Source organism: Aquarana catesbeiana, linkage group LG03 (genome assembly GCF_042186555.1).
Source record: "Aquarana catesbeiana isolate 2022-GZ linkage group LG03, ASM4218655v1, whole genome shotgun sequence".
Lineage (NCBI taxonomy): Eukaryota > Metazoa > Chordata > Amphibia > Anura > Ranidae > Aquarana > Aquarana catesbeiana.
In genome coordinates this window covers 130,290,874-130,315,721 of record NC_133326.1, presented here as the reverse complement: position 1 = coordinate 130,315,721, position 24,848 = coordinate 130,290,874, and the positions used below count along the sequence as shown (strand labels likewise).

General features: G+C 39.6%; 1 protein-coding gene across 4 annotated transcripts in view; it reads right to left on the bottom strand.

The window, feature by feature from the left end:
- Nucleotides 1-2,365: 2,365 nt before the first annotated feature.
- SHANK3 (SH3 and multiple ankyrin repeat domains 3) overlaps nucleotides 2,366-24,848 on the bottom strand; it is a 605,848-nt gene continuing 583,365 nt past the window's right edge. For 2 of the 4 annotated variants that reach the window (XM_073619226.1, XM_073619225.1), the window contains exon 23: nucleotides 2,366-4,074. In XM_073619226.1, the coding sequence (XP_073475327.1) occupies nucleotides 3,546-4,074 (529 nt within the window). In that variant the 3' untranslated portion in view covers nucleotides 2,366-3,545. Of the gene's footprint in view, nucleotides 4,075-5,043; nucleotides 8,733-24,848 lie in introns of those variants that run through there. The other 2 variants (XM_073619228.1, XM_073619227.1) reach the window with 2 other exon arrangements.

Here is a 24,848-nt window from a genome sequence, read left to right as displayed (position 1 = left end):
CTATTATATTTTCTTTGGTCATAAAGTCCCACGACACAATATAATGCTCATGCAATTCATTCAATACAACCAGTGTAGAATAACTTGGAGAAGCAAAAACTGAACAGAGATCCTCCTGTTATTGAAGCAATCATGTTTATAGCCATTAGTCTGACAAAACCATATCCACTTCTCCCTAGTCCTAGGTCCACTGACAAGACATTCAACGCCCAGTAGCTGTGCAGTGCTCTGTGGGAAACACACACTCTGTATGAAAGCCTTAAAAACATTAAGATACGAGAGGGGTGGATTAAACCACACCCCCTCTTATTAGCACCAGATGATATTTACCCCATGGCAGAAACCCAGTCCCCCCAACCAGATATTAATACCGGTCCCTCCCATTCAAGCTTAGGCAAAGCCGGAAAAAGAAGAGAGGAACATTCTGGTGGAAACCAATGGGAAGCTACACACAGATGTATCTAGACGAATGATGTGTAATACTGGGTTATGGTGCCTAAAATAGTATAAAAGTTTTATGTTTAGCAAACCAAAAAAATTATATATATATATATATATATATATATATATATATATATAAAAATGGATGGCTTTCGGTGGTGTTTACAGAGTAAATGGGGGTCTATATACATATGGATATTTGAACAATAATCTGTTCCTAGAAATAAATGTATAGAATGTTTATTTGATCATATTTATTTGGCAATTATACTCATGCTTTTAATATTCATTTTTGAAAAATTGATATTTATCAGAAAATTTCAACATCTCTTCAAACACGTGTAATTTGGTTCATTTTAAAGATTGTATTTTGTACTTTAAGGGTATTTTCTGATGTTTTTGTAATTTGTGTGTAAGTTTTGTTGTCTTTAGTACTTATTTCAGAGCATTTTCCTCTATGATTCTAGGATTTATTTAGGATTCAGTTTGGTGGTGGTGAAAGTTTATAATTTTGTTTTCAGAGATGTAATTTTACAGTTTTGTTAAGGATGGTCTTCATTCAACTGAACTGATAAAACATTTTCTCTCAGTTTCTTGTAATTAAACCTCATCTGTATATATACTGTGAAATATTTTTTTATGTCTTCCTGCATGCTTCCAGGTGTATCTGACCAGTATATTGTGAGGCCAGGCTGTTAGTGGTGCACGGGAGAGCAGGAAAAATGTATTCATCATCTGAGACAGAAAGAATGCCTTTCCATTTCCAAAAGAGGCTAGGAACTTATGTGTGGCTATTTATAAATTTTCCTGTTAGGTTTTCATATGAATTTTACGCAGATTAGCCATTTTTGTATAATGATCCTATATCAATGTACATATGCAGATGACACTTGGCAAATTCTGTACATTATTATTATGGAAACCTATAATTAGTATATTGGAGACAGTATGGGAAGCATGGTAAATGACACAAAGTTAAATTTATTGTCCTGTCTCTCCTTGCAGAAGCATGTGGCCTTAAAAACCTGGCTCCTTGACATCCCTCTGCCAAACAGGTAACTGGATACACAACCCTGTCCATGAGGCTCCACAGGGGTGTAGGGATCAGGATGTTGAGATCCAGTCAGATAAGCAGCAGCCATCGCTCCATCTGGGGTACTGTAAATTAGTCTGCTTAGTGGGCAGCTGCTAGAGTAGCACAGTCAGAGGGTCTTGTCTAAGCTCCACAATGGCGATAAGGCACTGCAGGAAATGGGATAACTTCAGATTGCTTCTCCCCACTAGGGACCTGAAGCGATTATCATGGCAATAAGGCACACTGGATCCAGGTTGGTCACCCTTGGGTCATCCATTCTCAGGTGCACTGGGGCACAGTACATGAGAGGACTCAGCCGGCTCAGTGATCCCCAACTCTCCAGTCAATGGTCCCATAAATGACAATATACAAGGGGCTGCAGGAGAAGACTGACCTTGCATGCAGTGACATTTACTACAATCCACTGCAGGCCCCACTTGTTCTGGGACAACACTAAACTGAGAGGGAAAGTATTAGTGATATTTGTTAGGAAAAATGTACAACATTTCAGAGGGCTTTGATGGGGTCTATTCTTTCTCCGGCTAAACCATAAAAAGCAATGTGAGGAAATAATTGCTATTTCTGAACACCTGAATAGACAAAAGTCTGGAGTAAGTCAACATATTTCCAAATTAAATGAAAACCATATATCCAAATGTGATCCCAATTTTAACTAAAATGTCCAACCAATTAAATCATTAACCAAATATAACCAGAAGAAAAACTCACCTCAAATGCCAGAATAAGCAGTAACCCCTATGGAATATTACAGGAAAGAAAAGATGGAACTTAGCAAGAACACAATAGGAAATATCCCAGAACAGTCATACATAAAAGTCACAACTTAAGGACAATCTTCCACCATGTTATATGGATGGCCCAGTTTTAATGAATACCCATGTGCAAATAAATATGACATTAGAACAAAATGAGAAGCCTTTAAAACAAACCAAAATAATGATTATCCCTCGCAAGATGTGACCCCAATAAAGAAATGCATGTTTCATTCTAAAGAATGCTGGTGGCATGGTGAGGGGTTTATTGTAAAAACATTCATAACCTCCAATAAAAATAAAATAAAAAATAATCAAATAAAACTTGAAACCCCAATTGAGGTATTACGGGATCCGCGTATACCTCTATATACCCCCAGATCTGCTGTATATAAAAAGTCCAGTGAGAGGGTGTCTTGTATATAGATATATATATAGATATATATTTATATGAGATATATATAGGTTAAGTCCTTTTTTTCTTCAAATATATAGCTAATTAAAAAGATGCATAAAAAGCGTCCCACAGTGGCGGCGGCTGGAATCTGCGGCCTCTTCCAGCCCAATCCATGGATTTTCTCCAGGATTTGAGTTAGATCTTCTTATGGGAGGTGTGCAGCTCAACCCCGTTCCCCTGCAGACTGATATCTCTGTCTGACTGCGATCCCTTTATCCATGTATAATAAAAAAAAGGTGGCATTAACACACAGTGGCCTGGCCTTGGGACCCCGTGACTGATCCCACCTCCCCTCTATGGCACAGAGAAAGAGGGAGGGAGGGATCAATTACTGGGCCCCACTGCACCGCACAAGGAGAGGAGTTTGTGTTTGTATGTGCAGAGCTTACTGAATATGACAGTGTGTATTTCATCACTGTGCATCTGATTTATCAGACAGTATACAGTGTTTTCCATCTGTCATGGTGTGAGTCAACGTTTGTGTATCAGTATGTGTTAAAGTGAGTGTATCTGCATGTGACAGGCTAAATGTGATCATACTAGCACAAGTTATAGTTACAGTATGTGTGTGTGAACAGCACTGTGTTCCACTTTTAGTGGGTTCCGCACAGTGTGAACCTTTCTCACTATGTGCAAGACAGTGTGTTTGCTCTAGGTGTCCAGGTTTATGTGTGTCTTCAGATGGGTATTTTAAGTATTCTGAGAAGTGACTGTCCTTGTGTGTATGTAAAGGGATTCCTCCCCCCGCAGCGGTGCGGAGTTGCCCTCCCGGTAGATGGGACCGCAGCTCCTGACCGGGTCAGCTGGTGCTGAGTTGGCGGAGGGCACGCTCGATGTTCATGCGATGACCCACACGGGTTACTCCCAGCTCTACAAAATCGTCCTTGGTAAGCGCAGGTAGATGTGAGCCCTCTATTTCATTGTCCTGGAACTTGAGCCGGTGTTCTGCAAGGTTCAAACTCTCTAGCCAGTCACCAACATCATATTTATTCCAAAGGGAAAGGGGCTTCTGCAGGAATGGACGAGAAGTGTGCATGGGATGCCCAGAAGACGGGGAAGGAGAACGACTCCGGGCACTGACACTCCTTACCACAAAGCGCACTTCCTTAGGCTCGTGAGGAACTGAGAGACTGGAGGACTTCAGGATGGTAGGAGGTGTAAGGGTGTAGGAACGTGCCCCACCCAGGGGCTCCACCCTCTCAGAGGAAGGTGGCACAGGGCTAGGTGCCCGTCGAGTCAAGGGGTGTCTGGTCCCTGGACGCACGGTGTAGGAAGTTCCATAGCTGCGCTGGGAAATAGTGTGCAGCTCTCCAAGACTGCTGAACAAGCTGTGATAGGGAAAGAGAACATATAAGGAAAGGGAGCAGAGAGGACAAAGCAGGAAGTAGGAAAAAGAAAATTTGAAAATAAAAATTAAATAAACAGAGTGAAAAGAAGACAAGAGGAAAAGGAAAACAAGGGCCATGTGCACAATGCAAAAAAATGTTAATGTAACAAAGAAAATACATGTGAAGAACAGACAGGGAGAGAGACAAAAGAAAAAGGAAGGGAATGATTAGATAATACAAGTGCAAACAGAGGTAGGTTAGAACAGTATTTGGAAAAACAAAAGTAAATATATTGAATTGGGTAGAAATGGAAAAGGGGTACAGACCAGAAAAGTTGTAGAAAAGATGACAGGGATAGGAATTATGAGTGTAATTTAAGAGACAAGAGAAAAAGAGTGAGCAAGAGGAAGAAATAAAGTAAAATGAGTTAAAATCTTCTAAATTTCTTAACACCATATCCTTTCAAGTATCTCTAAGACCCTGTCCTCAGGAAAAGTGAATGAAGATACTTGTGAATGAAATAAGCTATTGAAAAAGTGGATTAAGGTCAGTGTGACACAGTGAGCTATTCAAGGTAAGTGTTAGAGAAACTCATAAGAGCAGTGGCGTGGCAGTTACTAAACGGCAGTACTGTAAGTATTAGATGTATGAAATCATATTTTACCATTTATTATAAAGTAATAGATATGAAACGACTGTAGTTTTGTCAGAAATTAGCATGCCATTGTCATGGAGGCTACAGAGCAGACAACATATCAACACCAAATATGCAAGAATCGTACAAACTGGTGTGCTAAAAATAAAGACAGAAGACGAAAACAAAGCATGAAGTATATATGAGGTGTTTTCTACAATATTATATGTAGAGGTTAGATTAATTTACAGCCAAGTGCACATCCAAATCCCATTCATTCTCCATGCAAGGACAAACAATTAAATATATAACAACAAAATAATCTGTAGAAATAAAAAATAAATGGCGTTTTTTTTTTTTCTGGAAAGCCAATTGCTAAGTATTTTAGATAATACATGAGGTACCTTGTTCTATATAACTAAACACGATCAAGTTGAAAGATCACCTCTAACTTTGCTTATTAGTGCTTATCTATGTTACTTAGTAGACTCAAAGATAATCATTCATCATCCTCTAATGACAAAAACATGAGAATGATAAATTATGAGCGATGAGGGACAATGATGTTTGTCAAGGGAAGAGTGGTGACCATTACAAATGATGAGCCATGTGGCAGAATAAGAAATGATGCATGATGAAAGTTCACCATATCTTTCTTTATCCATATTTATATTAAAAAAGGTCAACAAAAGAAGAGGAAACTCTGATATTCCTATTAAAACATTACTCACACTGTTCTTTTAACTCTTCTGACGTATTGCATTAGATTTGAAGCATTTCAACATAAGCACTTCAAAATAATGATTAAAAGCTCCATGGTGAGCTGCATTTGTTACAAAATCTAAAATTCTTATAGGAAGTATGATTTTCCATTACAAAGCATTTTCTACTGTCTATTATAACTCCTAAACAGTCTGTAGACATGAGATGACAGTTGCCTGATAATTGACTGTAATAGGTGACTATTTCATATCTTGCAAAGACCACTGGTTGACAGTTCTCATCAATTGAGCAGGTTAGAAAACCTGTCTCAATCACTATTTCTGTCCCCATTGAAATGTGGAACTGGCATCTCTCCTGTTTCCTCATAGCCTTTAACATTTACATAAATGTGCTAGGAACGTTCTTAAAATGTTCTACCTTAAAGGTGGATGGATATGTCTGACTACTCTCTAGTCCTCATGAAGTCTCTTGTTTACTCATGAATGTTCCCTTGCCACTAACATCCCTTGTCACCCATTACTACTCAAGCTCACTACCTTTTATCTCACACAGAACATGTCATACAATGGACAAAGTATCCCTGCTGTAGAACCCTCCATTGACAATGTCATCAGTTTTTTTTAGTTACAGAAAGAATATATTTAAAGGCTGAAATCCAGGTGGATAAAAAACACCAATGAATGCAGTTATGTATTAAGGAAGAAATAATTACAGGGCAGACTGGAGAGGGAGGGTCAGTTTTAGAAGCCAGTCAGTCTCTTTTGTACTGCTCATGTGCAGGGAGGGAACAGGAGAGATGCCAGTTCCACATTTGACACTAAGGCCCCTTTCACACATGCGGACCGTTTGTCTGTTTTTCATCAATCTGTTGACAGATGATAAATGGACATCAATGCATCTCTATGGAAAAACAGATGTCAACAGATGATCATCCATTTGCAACAGTTTACATCCGCTTTCGTCAACATCTGTTTTTTGAAACAGATCAAAGCCCTATTTTTGTTCCGTTAAAAAAAAATGGGACGAAAAAGGTATGTAAACAGACAAACGGTCCGTTTTTGCATCCGTTCCTGCATTGGTAGTGGATGTAAAAAAACTGATGAGAAACTGATGAGCAGCTGATGAGAAACTGTTGAGCAACCGATGTAAACTTCATCCGTTTTTTCATAGAAAATGTCACTGAACTGATGAAATGAACGAACTGCATGTGTAAAGGACCCTAAGGCCCCTTTCGCACGGGCGGCTCTGTAGAATGGATTCTGCTTGCTCATCGGGGTCTCGCTCCACTGATCCCCGCTGAGCAGGTGGATGACTATGCAGAGTGGACATTGACACAGTCCCGTTCTCTGCTCTATGGGAAAATCGGATGGAAAGGCACTGCCTGTCCGTTTTCATCCGATCCTAGCCGATCTGACAGACAGATGGAAAACAGGACCACCATCCGTCTGGATTTTGCGGGCAGGATCGGATTGGATAGCAACAGATGTCAGCTCCATAGGGGAGACTGCAAGGTTCGATCAAGTCCCCCCAAAAAACTGACAGGCGGACCTGATCAGACAGCACATGTGAAAGGGCCCTAAGAGAGAACAGAGTGATGAGCTTATCAGTGTAGTTGTCAGTGTCCAGTAAGCAGGATAAGAGTTGTTCTTGAATAGGTTAACTACTGACACAATGGAGATTAAGGACTTGGCTGTGCTTGACTATCCTGTCTGGTAGCTATGTATGGATCACAAAACCAACTACACAAAACTAAAAAATACTTTAGGGCCCTTTCACACATGCTGTTTTTCATCCATTCGTTGACAGATGAAAAACAGACATCAATGCATCTCAAAGGAAAAACAGATGTAAATGGATGATCATCCATTTACATCTGTTTACATCCACTTCCGTCAACATCCATTTTTTGGAACGGATCAAAACCCTATTTTTTTCCGCTAAAAAAATGGTTCAGATGAAAAACGGACGAAAAACAGATGTAAACAAACGGTCCGTTTTTGAATGAAAGAATGGCTCTGAGACTCAAGTGATTAAGGACTCTAGCTGGCAGATGTACAAAACTGATGTAAAAACTGATGGCAAACCGGTGACAAACAAACTTGTACATACATTTTTTCTTTGAAATAAAGTGAACTGATGAAACAAACAGTCTGCATGTGTGAAAGGGGCCTTTCCGATAAAGCAGTTCACATATATGTATATTGTGAATTTAGCTGTTTGTCAGGAGTTCAGCTTTAAATATGTAAGGGTAAAACAAAATGAATACAGCCATTTGTGTATAAGAGTAGCTTACAAAGGTAGTTTAGTTTAATATGTTAATTAATAACTATTGCTAAATGATGACTTTCAGCCTAACATGTCAGCAACATTAAATGGGGCTCTGTTGAACCCACGGTGGTTGATTTACTAAGACAAATAGGCTGTTCGCTTTGCAAGGGAATCTCCCTCAGCTTAGTGAATGAGGTGAAGCTTAGCTGACTTCCATTATCCAGTCAATTACAAGCAAAAATGTAGTTTTTTCTCCTGGAACATGGTTGGGTATTTGCTGCAAAGTACATTTTTACTACATTAACTAAGCCAAGGGAAAATCTCTTTCAAAGTTAACAGCCTATTTGCCTTTAGTAATAAGCCCAACTGAATGTTTGACTTTGTATACCTGTGTATAATTTAGGCGGTGCTGATATTTTGTTTGTTATGAAGAATTACACTTACCACCGTTTAGTAACTGTGAGCCTATGAGAAAGAAGTGAAAAGGGAAGAGAAGGATGGCAGCAAATATAATTTGTATACATAGGGCACACAGATATATCAATACAAACATAGGTTCCTTCAATGTAACTTACATCATACTGTAGTAAATATCTGGAACAATTAGATTTTCTAGAAAATACTGTACATACACAACCCTTATCACTGGTATGTACATAAGCCCATGACCATGCTTTCACATAGGTAAATACTTGGACATGGCCTGTTGGATCTATTTATATAAGCTATTGTATGAGGTATTAATAAATTATAAATATGAGGAGTATATAAATGAAAGGCTGATCCTGAAGATCTTCTTTTTAAATACATAAATGGATGACATTTTTCTCTTACATGTTTGCTGCCTTTGAGGGAAAGGGTAAGAACAAAAAAAAATAAACAGACTTCCAGATATTACTCCACTGACCTCCGAGAAGGAAAAGTCACAAGATAGGTCAAGGAGGAAGACAGACATACAGACAGAGCCTGCCGCTGATTGGTGGCTGCATGCAAAGACTTACACAATGAGCCAAGACTCCGAACATCTGAGTGTCTGAGACGTATCAACATGCAATATGAGCAGAGAGAATAGAAAGAGATATAAAGATAAAAAAGAAAAGAACATTGGGAGTAGGGAGGGAGATATACAGGGCAAGTCAGGGACAAAGTTACAGTTGGGAGAGAAAGAAAAAAAAAAAAAAAGGAAGTATAGCAAGACAGAGATAGAGGACATGGAATGAGAGATGGGATGGAAGAGAGAGATGTTAACATTGCAGAACCCAGAACAACGAAATAAACGACAGTCTCCTCTCAAACTGGCCAGAGGAGTTATTAACCAAACTACTATCAGGCAAGATGGTTATGATCAGCCATCACACACATAACAAAACAATCATACAGAGGATACATATTAACTTTCCTTATACTTATGACTATCAACAAGGTAATTCTTTTACTTTTAAGTCCTATTGCACACTGCAGCTAAAAACAAGTCCAGTTTTACAGGTGCTTTATGTTTTTTTCCTGCCTCTAAACAGCCCTCTATGTTAGCCGGTGTCCATAAACACATAGGTGCTTACAAGCGATTAGACGCAGAAGCATTTAGGGGCAGAAATCTGAAAGCACCAAAATCGCATTCAGGAGAGGAGTGTTTGGGCAGAAAAAAAAAGCCTTAAGCACCTAAAAGCATGTGATGTTCAGAAAGGCATTCAGAAGAACTGGGCAAATGTCCAGTGTGCATGAGGCCTAAATGTATAATGCATTTACACATTCATTTTATAGAAAGTTTTCATTTTTTGTAAATATTTTTATTTTAAGCTACAAAAATGGACCTTAAAGCTTAACGCCAGCTTTTGATACACTTTACATAGTTTGTTTGGGCCAAGTTGGCCCAAACAAACTATGTCCCCCACTAACATGTGAGGCCACTGGATGTGTGGTATAAACTATATGTAGCTGAGGCTATGTACAGCATACAGCACTGTGTTCGAGTCTCATACCCGGAACACAATAGAGTCTATCTTATCAGCCAGCCAGTCAGTCAGAGAAAGTGATGTATTTTAGCATTGAATACAAAGCTTCCTCTGATTAGCTGAGTCAAAGAGGCAGATGATGTCACAAAGCGGTAACTGCATTATTTGCTAGAATACATCTCTTTCTCTGAGTGGCTGAGCACCAATCAGATACACTCTATTGTGTTCTGGGTATGAGCCAGGTAGTCTTGGCTCGAACCCGGAACACAGTGCAGTATGCTGTATGTAGCCTCACTTATATACAGTTTATACAGCACATCCAGTGGCCTCACATGTTAGTGAGTGACATAGTTCGTTTGGGCCAGCTTGGCTCATACAAACTATGTAAAGTGTATCAAAAGCTGGAGTTCAGCTTTAATTATTTTGCTAATAAATGTACAATGGTGGTGGGCCATCCCTTGGACCCCCATCTACTGCTTATATCATTACTGTATGTCCAAGGCACTATAGCAGGCTATCAAATGACACACAGATCATCTCTGTTCACCCAACTTGTCCATTCATTATTATGTGTATAATGGGTACATTGTGGATGTGAATGTACCTACTGATGTCAGTTTATTATTGCTTTATTAACACAGATATAGATACAATGTGAGAAAATCTACTAAAATATTCCAAAATGGTCCTACAATTTGCTATTGGTCTTTTAAATGCACTAGACTAAATATCTTTGTAAACTAATGTGGAAATAAAAGAAAAAAATAAATTCTTTAAGTATTATGCAATGGGATTAAATCAACTGCAGTGGGTCTTATTGCAATGACTTTAGTAAAATGCTACAACTTGCACGTTAAGCTATTACGACCGCTAAGACTTTATGGGAGCTAAACTGTAGTAAAGGTATTTAGTACAATACCAATATTAATGATGATTAATATAAGGACCTATATATTTTTATCAGGCACTGTATAGGGTAGGTTGGTCCTCAATAGTTTAGTTACTCCAGTGTTAACATTTCAAGATTTTAAATTGTCATCATTATGCGTATTAATATAATATAAGTGATATAATAATAAAATAATATAAGTGAAGCTGTCACTTTATAGCAAGCATAATACTGCAAAGGGAAATGACATGCAGGGCCAGGCTTCCTAAATGAACACTTTATCTGTCCATTTGGCACCTGTGTTCTGACATTGCAGTGGGAAGAGAGAAAGAGAGCTGCAAAGTGTCTGCTCCAATTTGCCATATCCTTCACAGCTTGCAAATGGTATGTAATTAAAAGCTATCTGCCTTTGTTAAAGTGTTACTAAACTCACAAAAAAAAAAAATCAGTCTGTATATGCAGTAAAGCATGCTTGTTATACTTACTGTGGAACCTAAGGGGTTAATCCTCAGTATTGTGTAAAAAGGCTGTTTAATCCTGTCTTCTCTGATCCTCCCCTTCTTCCACTGTCCCCAATCTATCTGCTGATAGAACAGAGCCCTATGAGGCACTCTGAACATGCTCAGTTTGATGTGTATTGCTAGAGAGTGTTTTTTTTTTTTTTTTGGGGGGGGGTGCATGTTCAGAGGCCAATCACCACTGTCCAGGCAGAGGGTCATGCAGCCTCTTAGGACAGTCAGAGGAGAATGAAAACTCCTCCTACAAGCTTTAACCAGTGCTCGGCTGGACACTGATAAAGGTCTCAAGACTGCTATATACTGCTGATGAGAAAAGGTATTTAAATTTACTAAAATAATGTGGGAGACCAGATATAGTGAATTCAGGGTCCTGGGTTTAGTAACACTTTAGGTACTGCATAACATAGGCCATGTAGCACGTGTCTATCCCTAGACTGTATAAAACATTTAATTGTAAATTTTCCTGTAAAAGAACTTAAACTTTACAACCAGTTCTCAGTGTCCCTTAGTTAAAATGAATGCCGTAGTACTCGCAGATTCCTGTGAGCATGTGCAGGCTAGCAAGCCGACATCGATGGTGACGTCAGTGCGTCATTCACGTGGTGTCGTGACAACCGACTAGTTTTGCCCAATCAGCTTGAGCCTCTTCTTCTTCACCATCGATGTTGGCTTGCTAGCTCGCACATGCTCACGGGAATCTGCGAGTACCACGGCATTCATTTTAACTAAGGGACGCTGAGACCGTTACGAGACCGGATCCCATAATACTGCACCCGCCGCTGACCTAGTGCCTGACCGGCAACACGGCCACATCCCTGATTCAAATCCAACGGATGTGCGGGCGGGAAAGCTACAGCCAGTATCCACGCAAGTCCACACTGCTTCCAGGCTTTGTGAGCGGACCTATTGGTCCATGCACTGTACTCTTATGCTGTGTCTTTTTGTACTGCAGTGAACACTGGTCACACTGAGAACAATATGCAATGCTATACGCTGGACTGATATCCTAACCACTGTTACAGTGTTAATTATATTTGACCTTACTGCATCACTACTTCACAGCTTCACCCTCCTGTGGAAAACTCTGGACTTGGGATACATACTTGCACTACATACAGCACGTTAGTGCCTGGAGTTGCTATCCATGGTGGTCATAGGAAAAACTTGCTTCCCCCCTTGCTGCACTCACAGAGCCCCCATTTTTGCTCAACCATCCCGTAAACTGTGGGAATATTCCTTATCTAGCACTTTCGCCTAGCAGTAAGAAGGGTTGCTGGTTCGAATCCCAACCAAGACACTACCTGCCTGGAGTTTGCATGTTCTCCCTGTGCCTGCGTGGGTTTCCTCCGGGTACTCCGGTTTCCTCCCACACTCCAAAGACATGCTGGTAGGTTAATTGGATCCTGTCTAAATTGTCCCTAGTATGTATGAATGTGAGTTAGGGACCTTAGATTGTAAGCTCCTTGAGGGTAGGGACTGATGTGAATGTACAATGTATATGTAAAGCGCTGCGTAAATTGACGGCGCTATATAAGTACCTGAAATAAATAAATAAATAAATAAATCTATGGTGTTTCAACAGTGACTTTCACTATGCTTTATTACCCCAGGGATGTTATGTTGACATATGTATTTGTGTGGATTTTTCATGACACAGCTGCACCTTGATCAGACAACGTGTCTATTTTAATTAATTTTTTACTGAGGTGTTGTTGATTGGATTTTTTTCTGGTATTTTCTGTATTACCATTTGATATTTTTGTGTAATAAAGTTCCCTTATCTATAAGCTGCATGGTCCCTAGTAATTACTGCAGGTGAGGCTCTCTTTTCACCGTTTCCTTTAGTATTGTCTTAACCACTGTATTAACAAAGCAAAAAGCAACAAACATTTTTGCGCGTTTATGCACGTCTTCACGTGTGTTTGAGCTCTGTGGGGCACTAGCTCCTCTCAAAAACGCAAGTTTGGTGATGGTGGTGGTGGGGTTTTGCCTGTAGGAGCATATGCCTGAAAAAGCCCTAGAGTGCATGGACACATTGGTTAATAGGGAGGGGTGTTTCTAGGCAAAAAAAATAAGAGCCCGAAAGAGCTCAAAAGCCTGTAGGAGCCGCTTCTTTCAGCTCATTTGAGCTGTAGTGTGCATGAGCCCTTAGGTGAACACTTGGAGAACCAAAAGGAAGGACGGTTTTCCTAGTGAGCACCTCAGGCTTGCATCCACTCCTACTGACAGCAACTTAGCAAGAGTGTTTCAGAATCTGTTTACATGATGTGGCATTACTCAGGATGATTTGTCTTGGTGATACGGTCTGATCACTTTATTTTACGTACAATTATATCCCTTTTTTAAATCTTTTTTAAATTATCGGAGCTTTCCAATTCACTCTGTCTTTGAATTTATTTTTTGCATGTATATTTACCCTTTGGAGTTACATACGGAGCTTGCAATGATATCTAGAGCTGCTTTAGTACCAGTGGAGCTAAATACATTTAAATGTTTCATCACCTGTTAACCAGTTGCAGACACCCTGATCATTTTTCATGATGCAGTTGTTCAGCCACTACTAAAGGAACACCAGTTCCTCTATGTGCATATCAGGAGGATTCTCTTTGATCTGCACATGATATCAGTGAAGGCAATCTTACAAGAAATATTAATTTCGTAGTTTCTATTAAACATTATTTTTCAGATGTTTTTGAAATATGTTTACCTCTAATATTTTTTTTTGTTTGCTTAGATTTTTTTGCATGGCATTAAAAGTATAGGCAAAATTGAATAAAAAAAAAAAAAAAAAGCCTTTGTTTCATGTGTACATAACTTCACCATGCTTTGCAACCAAAAACAAAATTTTAATGTCCCTATAACCAGGACATGTATAAAAAATTAAACATTTTAGTACACAGTAACACTAGTTGTTTTATGATTAACACTGGTCAAACTAGAAAGAAGTGTGCTTTTTTTCATTTTGTTATACCTTTTTGCATATGATTGCATAGTGAAAAAAAAACAATATATGTATCTTAAAGTAATTGTAAAGTCAAAATTTTTATTTTTATAAAATAACAAATGTGTTATATTTACTTGCTCTGTGCAATGGTTTTGCACAGGACCACCGTGATTCTCCTCTTCTCGGGTACCCCCTTGGCGGTCCTGGCCCCTTCTCCTTGCTGAGTGCCCCCATAGCAAGCCTTTTGCTACGGGGACACTCATGTGTGCTCGCTCCCGAGATAGCTCTGTGTGTTGATAAGACACACAGAGCACGGCTCAGTCCCGCCCCCCGTTCCTACCTCACTAGCTGTGATTGACAGCAGCAGCAGCCATTTGCTTCCTCTGCTGTGTTTAAGGAAATGAGGAGAACACAGAATGCATTAAGGTAAAACAAATTGTCTGCCTTTAGAACCACTTTAAGTAATGATAAAGTTTTAGGGCCACGCTGCAAAAGAAAAAAAAAAGATTTGGCCCATAAGGGGGTATACAGGTGCAGCAGCTAAAAATATTAATGACATTTTTTTAGCTTTTACAGAAGCCTGAAATGTATAGCTTTTTTTATATAGTAGTCACTATTTAATCATATTAGATGCTAACTTTACCATGTATAACTACAACTACAATGGTAACGTGAAGAAGGCAATAGAACTAAAGGCATAATGCTAGTTATAAAGATATGGCTGATCAGTGTATAATATATTAGGGTGTCTGAGCTTACTAACCTTTGCTAACTGTTTTTCTGAATGCCAGAATGGATTAAATATAATTTCCATCTTGTTATTACTGACTACAAGGTATTTAAGACCAACTCTGACCACATTTTTAAGTTTTGAATAGAGTGGAAAACATTTAGCACCTCTGTCAGTTTTTTCTGTCCCCCATTGGAGAGATTTCCTGTCATTGTGATGAGCGTCACCAGGATGGTATGTGATGAGAAATATCCTCAGCAAAGGCAAAACTAGGGAAAAAAATGACAAAGATGCTAACTCTTCCTTACTTGATTATCCAAAACTAAAAAAAAGTTTTGCTGCTGATTGGTTTATGGGCAACCTATCATGATTCTAAAGGAGCAGATATATCATTCATTGAATACACAGTTTCTAAGCTGGCCATAGAAGGATCGAAATTCGAGCAGTTCAGCAGGAACCGGATGAAATTCAATCCATCTATGGGCAGGCTGGTTGCACTGATCGAATTCAGTACAATCAGCCTTTCAGGTTTTTTCGCCCAATCACTGCCAGCAGCCAGTAGTGATCATTGCATTCTGATGGCTGGGAAACCTCTAGCTGTCAGAATTCAGTAGTGCAGCAGGTGGGAATACTCCATGTACATTGTGTTGATGGAGGTATTGAGCAATTTTCTTTCTCTCAACCCATAGTCTGCCTTAGTTAATGAAAATCACATACCTGTATTTAAGGTAAGGTAAATATTCATCTTCTGGAAGCTGCCATTGTCTGACTTACAATCTGTATATTAGTAGAAAGGTCATTACCTCACTCACACTGATGCCGAATAGGTATTTTACTGTCCTAGAATATAAGGTTGCAGGTTGTGTGTCAGACAATAGCAGAAAGCTATTTAGAGGTTGATAAATTCAGTTTTATTGGTAACTGGACAGTTCAATAACCCAAATGTTGGTGTCTGCAAATGAGAGCCATCAATTTCCTATAATAATGCAAACACCATGAGCTGTCACAACTTACATCGATTTAATAATGTAAATGTCACAAAATAGTAACGTTTGGAACATTTTGTTATTTGCACTAATCCCTTATCAATGGTTTCAGTCATGCATTTGTTCTTTTTCTAAGCCAACAAAAAGGATTAGTATTAGCATGTCCACACTGATGATCTGCCAATGTTTATCTGCAGGCACTGGATTAGGTCTATGCTGTGCACTGTGTGAGGTCTAAGGAAATGAGAGTGAAGCACCATGCCCAGTCTTTTTTTGGCCCTTTCCTCATTTCTATATTTTCCAGGTAAATAAAAAATAGAATAATGTTTGAAATGAAGGTACAGGTTTCATTCCTAATACACAGGAGGACTGATCTGGCATTTTCTGCTGGATCACTATGAAAACTTGGTGCATTGATTCTGGTTAAATACTTGGCTATAAAAGACAGAAACTGTGCCCAGCTGAACAGAATCTAATCTGCACTATGTTATGTCTCTGGCATGGCTTCTATAATACATTACTTTAAAATGAGTATTGAAAACAGTTATTTATCCTACTAAATGACACAGGAAGGGAGCTGAATCAGCTGCAGATTTTGTAAAGATTAAGCCGACGTTCATCAAATATTTACTGCAGGTGAATCTTCCTTGGGCATGTGCTTGAAAGGAAAATGATTTACTCAGCAATGAATGTTTGGTGAAAGTTTTATAAACAATATCCCAAGTGTAAGAGCTATAAAAGCTATATAGTCAAGATTATACAGCAAATGGAAAGATTTCACAAGGGTCAGATCCTGAATATTTAGCCACTGCTTGTAAAAGTTTTCAAATTTTAAAACCCCTAAATTAACCCCACATTTTTTTCAGGCAATGCAACTTGGAAATACTATTCTTCGTTATAGGCTAAACTTGGGTTTATTCCTGGGCTTTTACAGTACTTCACTCCAGCTAAGCATTTATTAACCGCTTGCCTGTAAGATATACGTCGGCAGAATGGCGTGGCTGCGCAAAGTAACGCACCTGTACGTTACTTTGAATCTCCCGCCGTGCGCGCGCACGCCTGCCGCGAGCTCCGTGAGTCAGGTCGTGGGTCCCGCGGACTCGATGTCCGCGGGGATACCCGTGATCGCCTCACGGAGAGGACGAACGGGGAGATGCTGATGTAAACAGCATCTCCCCGTTCTACCTAGTGACAGTGTCACTGATCTCTGCTCCCTGTCATCGGGAGCAGAGATCAGTGATGTCACACACAGCTCATCCCCCCTACATTTAGAACACATCCCTAGTACTGACTTAGCCCCTCCCCGCCCCCTAGTGGTTAACCCCTTCACTGCCAGTGTCATTTACACAGGAATCAGTGCATTTTAATAGCACTGATTGCTGTATAAATGACAATGGTCCCAAAAATGTGTCAGAAATGTCCGACATGTCCGCCATAATGTCGCAGTCACAATAAAAATCGCTGATCGCCGCCATTACTAGTAAAAAAAAAATTATTAAAAATTATTTTGCACAAACCAATCAATAAACGCTTATTGCGATTTTTTTTTACCAAAAATATGTAGAAGAATACGTATCTGCCTAAACTTGGAAAAAATTTTTTTTATATATTTTTGGGGGATATTTATTATAGCAAAATGTAAAAAATAATGCGTTTTTTGAAAATTGACGCTCTATTTTTGTTTATACAGCAAAAAATAAAAATCGCAGAGGTGATCAAATACCACCAAAAGAAAGCTCTATTTGTGGGAAAAAAAGGACGTCAATTTTGTTTGGGAGCCACGTCGCACGACCGCGCAATTGTCAGTTAAAGCGACGCAGTGCCGAATCGCAAAAAACGCACTGGTCAGGAAGGGGGTAAATCCTTCCGGGGCTGAAGTGGTTAATATACAATGTAATCTGACCCACTTTTCTAGGTCAGATGGCAATCTTATCTAGAAATATGAATTTACTATATTTATCTGAACTCTTGCAGGTCAGTCATCAACACTATTGGTTTAAGACCAGTCCATCCACTTGGACTCCTACAGGTCCAGAGAAATACATTAGTTGTACTATAAACTCTGTAATCTGCTTCATCCAAAATGATCATTTTACTCCTTCTTAGGTTGTAAAAGAAAAGATACAGTAAGTTGAGGCATGAAAACATGGCAGTGACAGAGGGGATGGGAACAACTTTGAGACTGAAAGGTAAAAAGCATGGGTCTGTTTGTATCTTTGCATATTAGATATGGATATGGTGCTGCATACAGCTGTATGCTAAACTTGCCATCCTCTATACCAATATGGTATACTAATTAGCTTCATGTATTAAATTTGTGCATCTGGTAGATAGCATGACTCATCATTATAAACTATTCTCTATTCTCTAAAGATAATTTACACAGATTAGCTTTACAAACGGATGTAAGATGCAGAAATAGAGCTCAGCATGTTATACTTTGCATACAGTGTAGCACACCATGCAGTGCAGTTTAGCTTCTGCAGCTGGACCCTAAACTTTGAAATTATTCAATCAGTTTAAGCCCAGGTTCACATTGATGCAGGTTTGAAATCGCGTAAGTTCAGCTGAACTTGCACGATTTCAAACTGGCAACGCGTTCTGACTTCGGGGTCGATTTGACAGACATCTGTGCGGGTTCCTGCTCAGATGTCTATTTAAATTGCCCCTGAAGTCACCAAAAGTAGTACAGGAACTACTTTTGGGAATCAGTGCGGCACCACAAAGTTGGCGTCACACTGATTTGGACAGTGTCATTGCCGGCAAAAGCTGACGATTTGGCATGCGATTTGACATGTCAAATCGCATGCCAAATCAGCCCAATGTGAACGTGGGCTTAAGGACAACTATCACATTTTTTATCTAGAAAAAAGTATATCTATAAATGCAATCCCAAGGCAATGGGCCTTTAGATAAAGTATTTTACAGTCGGGGGATGTTTTGCTGGCTTTGGAGATTCTAACTGACCCTGTTGCTTTGCCTTACATTGACAGATGACAACCTCATGTTAAGGAGAACTGCTAACATCATCTCTGCATAGGTCCTTCCTCAGTTTCTCCGTAAGCAGGAAAAGACTTTCTTAAAATGGAACTTCACTCTCTCAGTCAACATTGACTATTTTACATTTATTCGGTTACTTTCTGGTTTCTAGGCCTTGGCAAATGATGCAGTATATCCCAGCAGTCTTCAGGAGGGGATGATGGTTTTTCTCAGCTAAGCAAACCCTCCTGCCTGCAATCTGGAGCTATGGGCAGAAGGATTCCAGGATGTAAATGCTACATTAATCATCTGCCCTTACTCAAAATGGCCATGGCCAGAATTGCTAGGAAATGTTTTTCAAAGTCATTTCTTAGCAAAATAAAGCATGGATGGAGACATGGAAGGATGGGTGAGTTTGCTCTGAATATTAAAAATGAATTAAATAGCGTTTTTTAGTCTCTGGTGCTAAGATACAGTGTAGTTCCGCTTTAATAACACTGAGTCTTTCCATGTGGGCAGTAACATCCTGGTATCTTGTGTGTATATCCAACTGTTGGTCAGCAAGTCCCACGCACCTATGCTTGATGTTCCACCACTGCGCTCATTCAAATAAACTACACTAGAGCTGCCACTTAAAGTGAAATGTAAACGTATTTAACCACCTCAATACAGGGCACTTTAACCCCCTTCCTGCCCAAGCCATTTTTCAGTTTTCAGCGCTGTCGCACTTTGAATGACAATTGCGCGGTCATGTTACACTGCACCCTAATGAAATTTTTATCATTTTTTCCCCACAAATAGAGCTTTCTTTTGGTGGTCACCTCTGCGGTTTTTATTTATTGCGCTATAAACAAAAGAAGAGGGACAATTTTGAAAAAACACAATATTTTTTACTTTTTGCTATAATAAATATCCATTTTTTTTTTTTTTTAACAAATTTTTTCCTCAGTTTAGGCCATTATGTATTCTTCTACATATTTTTGGTAAAAAAAATTTGCGATAAGCGTATATTGATTGGTTTGCGCAAAAGTTATAGCGTCTACAAAATAGGGGATAGATTTATAGCATTTTTATTATTTATTTATTTTTTACTAGTAATGGCGGCGATCTGCAATTTTTATTGTGACTGCGATATTGCGGCGGACACATCGGACACTTTTGACACATTTTTGGGACCATTCACATTTATACAGCGATCAATGCTATAAAATTGCATTGATTACTGTGTAAATGTGACTGGCAGGGAAGGGGTTAACACTAGGGGGCGCTCGAGGGGTTAATGTATGACCTAAGGAGGTGATTCTAACTGTGGGGGGAGGGGACTGACTGGGGGAGGTGACCGATCGCTGTCCCTATGTACAAGGGACACGCCAGCGGTCTCCTCTCCTCTCTGACAGGACGTGGATCTGTGTTTACATGCACAGATCCACGCTCCTGCTCTGTTACCCGGCAATCGCGGGTGCCCGGCGGACATCGCGGCCGCCGGGCACGCGCACCGGGTCCCGAGCGACGCAGCGGGCACCCTAGTGGCTCGGGAAGGCGAGGACGTCATATGACGTCCTCCCAGAACAACAGAAGCCTCATCCAGCCGTCATGACGGTGGGCGGTGGCTTAGCGGTTAAATGAAAAAATAGTGGCGTTAGAGCCCATTCACACAGGGGCAACTTTGGATCCGACTTCAAGTCGCCCCTAGTCGCCTCAAGTCGCGCTACACGAAAAAATCAATGTAAGTGAATGGATCTGTCTTAATGCACACTGCTGCAGTTGCTCCGACTTCAGAAAAGGTTCCTGTACTACTTCAATCCGACTTGAAGGCAACTTGTACCCATTGATTTCAATGGAAGTTGCCTCCAAGTCTGATCACTGTTCATACTGAGGCAACTTTACAGGAAGCAGAAAAGAAACAGAAAGTAATTTCCTCCACTAAACAGCCAGCCCCCTCCTTCTCACACACAGCTGATAAGCTCTGATTGGCCACTTGTAAAGTTCCCTGTCCTGGAGCGACTTCAAGTTGTGTTGTAAGTTGCCCCAAGTCGTGCTGTGATTCATACTCAAGTCGTGTCCAAGTTGCCTCCCAAAGTCGTGCTGGAAGTCGTGTTGCCTCTGTGTGAATGGGCTCTTAATGTCACTGTATTAAAGTGAAACAAATGCAAACAAAATGCAAACAAAATAAACAAATAACATAAACTACAAATTGAAAAATAAAAAGGTGAAAAAGGAGTTTCAATTAAAGTCCATAAAGGTGATGAATTCCAAGTGATTAAACCAGTGACAAATCTTCTAACAATCAAAATGTATTACTAATGTATTATATTATAGAAGAGTAATGGTGAATCCGCGCAGTGGAGATAAATGCAACTACAGCTCAGAATTGCTGCCTCCACAGATGCAATTGCCACCTAGGTGGAAAAAGCTGTGCTGGAAGAAAGTCAGATGTCGGTGTGGCGCTATTCTGGTGTCAAGCAAGGTACCATACCTCTATGCTTATCACCTGCTAATAGACCAGTGTGAGGTTTTTGGGATGACTTGAATTCCCAAAACACTTTATCCCGAAAAAACAAAACCATAAATAATATTAATAAAATACATGAAAATATTGCGTGAATGATTTCCTTCAGATAGTGGCTGACTAATCCTGCTCACCATCTACCAAGTGGTACTACTTAGCAAAGTGTACAATTGTTACATACATTCATCAAAATGTCCACGAGGGAGGGGGGGAAGGAGAGGGGGGGGGGGGGGTGGAGGAAAAATGGAAGGGAAGGGAGAAGAAGGAATATGAGGTCCAGGCAGTGATAAAGTGACTTGTGCTCAGAAACAGGTGGTGATCCAAAAAACAAAAAAACAAATATTGTTTCAAATAGTCCAAATTCGAAAGGCCCAGGTTATGCTGTGCCTGCAAACTTTTTCCTCTTGGTAAAACAATATTGTGAAAAACAATCTTCTTCTTCCAGGGTGCTTTTGTGACTGTGCCTTTAAAACGTGCTCCTACTGTGCAAACACTTACCGGATACTGTCACCCCTGCAGGGGTATTGCGCGGTCACAGTTTGTGCCACTGTGCAGCAGTCTCTGGCTTGCCGGATCATGTTTAAGTTAACATATATCTTTCATGCTATATTGACATTTTCATAATGTGAGTACCATTCTATTTATCTTTGAATAAAAGTTTTAAACGTTTTTACGCTATGGGCACCCATTCTTTTTTATGTTCTTCTTTCTGAGCACAAGTCACTTTATCACTGCCTGGACCTCATATTCCTTCTTCTCCCTTCCCCTCCATTTTTCCTCCACCCCCCCCTCTCCTCCCCCCCCCTCCCCCTCCCTCATCGACATTTTGATGAATGTATGTAACAATTGTACACTTTGCTAAGTAGTACCACTTGGTAGATGGTGAGCAGGATTAGTCAGCCACTATCTGAAGGAAATCATTCACGCAATATTTTCATGTATTTTATTAATATTATTTATGGTTTTGTTTTTTCGGAATAAAGTGTTTTGGGAATTCAAGTCATCCCAAAAACCTCACACTGGTCTATTAGCAGGTGATAAGCATCGGGGTATGGTACCTTGCTTGACACCAGAATAGCGCCACACCCACATCTGATGTATTATATTAAAACACATCCCTGATGTGACGTATCGATACTGATGAGTTAGTTAGTGAGGGTGAGATATAGAGGCTGCATCGTGTGTCCACCGTAATCACAATACACCGCTACAGTTCGCTAACAGGAGTTTGCCTTTGATGCTTTTTTGTGATTGAATTGATGTGAGTTTAACCCCCCTGGCAGTATTCCTAAATCTGGCTCGGGGTGGATTTTAAATACCAAAAGCGGTATCCCTGAGCCAGACTCGGGATTTCATCGCAGGATCCAGGAAGAGTTTACTTACCTTGTCGCCTGGATCCTGCGATGTCTCCCCGCTGTGATTGGCGAGCCGCCATGTCTCTCTCGATTCACAGTGCCGAGTTCCGTTCCCTGCGAGCGTTGCGACGCACGGGGACGGAGTTTGGCGGCAAATTCAAAAAGTAAAACACACAGTATAGATACAGTATACTGTAATCTTACAGATTACAGTACTGTTTCAAATAATTACACATCCCCTTTGTCCCTAGTGGTCTCCCCAGTGTCCTGCATGCAGTTTTATATTATATAAACTGTTCTTTCTGCCTGGAAACTGGAGATTGTCCATAGCAACCAAAACTGTCCCTTTACATCAAAAGTGGCTTTAGACCAGCTAGAAAACAGCGATAGTAAATTAGATTCACTCGCAGAATTGAGGGATAGTGATTTGTGGGGAAATCCGTCACCAAACACTAAAAGTAACGAAAGCGACAATTCTGCAACTGAGCAAATTTCAGTGTTTTTGATTTGATTACATTATTGAATAATTTTTATTATTATTATATTATTATTTGTTATAATTATTTATAGTTATTTATTATATTATAATTTTTTATTTAGTTTTTCAAACGTTATCATACCCGGGATGTCTACTAGACTCTTGTTTGGACAGATTTAAGTGAATTATTCCTAATAATTACAGGCCTACAATATAAAACGCCAAATTTCTGTGCAAAATAATGGTACCACTTTCAGTACCTAAAATTTGAAATAATCATACCGCCAGGGAGGTTAATGGTTGAAGATTTTGCTTTTTACAATAAATGTTTTTTACGTTATTACACTATTGGAAGCACTTTTTTCATTCACATGTGGAGCAATCCTCTTCTGTTGTGCACGGTCGGATATCAGAAGTACTGTTAACCCTGGTGGGTTTAAAAGTGTTGATGCCGAGCATAAGAATGCAAGGCATTTAAATTTGATGAGTGAATTTCTTAAAGGGAGCGGAATCACTGCAACATACGGTGTGGTGAAAAGAAGTTCATTTTGAGTATTAGAAGATTTGTCACTGGTTTAATCACTTGGAATTCATCACCTTTACAGACTTTAATTGAAACTGCTTTTTCACCTTTTTATTTTTCAATTTGTAGTTTATGTTATGGTCTTATTGAAATTGTTTTAGCATTTGTTTCACTTTAATACTGTGACATTAGTGCCACTATTTTTTCATTTAAATATGTTGTGTGTATAGCTTGTATTACCCTCCATATTATGTCACTATACGTTACTCATTGCTTAATGTTTTGCATGTAGTCAATAGTGGACAGTTGTCTAGATCAACATTTTTCAACCAGGGTACCTTCAGGTTTCTTCAGGTGTACCTTGACAAAGTGCCTAAATATTGCTCAAAAATTGTATACAAACCAGCGGGTAGGTGAAGCTAGCCTTTTAGTTACACAAAGCCACAGGTTTTCATTGTGCACCATTACAAAATTTCAGCTGCTGACATATTAACAACCAATGACTTCTTAAGTTGATAAGGAGGACATGGGGCGCCCACACAGCATACCTGGTTGCCCCTCCCCTGCCCCTCTCCTTTAGCACTGGGGTCACATTAGCTGAGGGAGGGAGAGGAGAAACACTGGAATACTAGTGAGTACCAGTGAGCAAAGGTGTATTTGATTTAGAAGAATAAATCGCCTCTAACATTGGGTGTCCTATGTGTGTGAATGTTGCTGCTGTAAGACTATTTTTTTTTTTTAATTTTAGAATGGGGTGCCTCAAGATTGTACATTTTAAAGGATGCCTTGACTGAAAAAAGTTGAGAAACACTAGTCTAGATGAGACACTGTAGTGTTTTGCAGTCTATTAACACAAACGCACTTACATGCTACATAAAGATGTACAGTACTGAGTGGGACATTAAAAGGTAAGCCCACTAAAAAGTGTGCCTCCTGACTGTGTACAAATGGTGTATTCAGTTATCATAAAGGACACATGAGCTCTCTAACCTCAAAAATGTATGGTTGTATTTATCTTTCTTCTTTAGACTGAACTTGTGTACGTCACAAATTCTTAAATCTAGCTTGCAATGTGGTATAAACCTGTAACACCTCAGAGCAGACACTGAACAATCATTAACTTTGCACCAAGACAAGCAACTTCCCCTATCTTTTTTTTCCATGCTAGGTGTATGCTGAAACCATTGGAGGCCCTCCCAAGCTGCAAGATGAATCAAGATAATTTGTCTTCTTCTGAAAAACTGTTTACTTGCTCCCAGAATGAGCAGATGAGAGATTATGTTTTC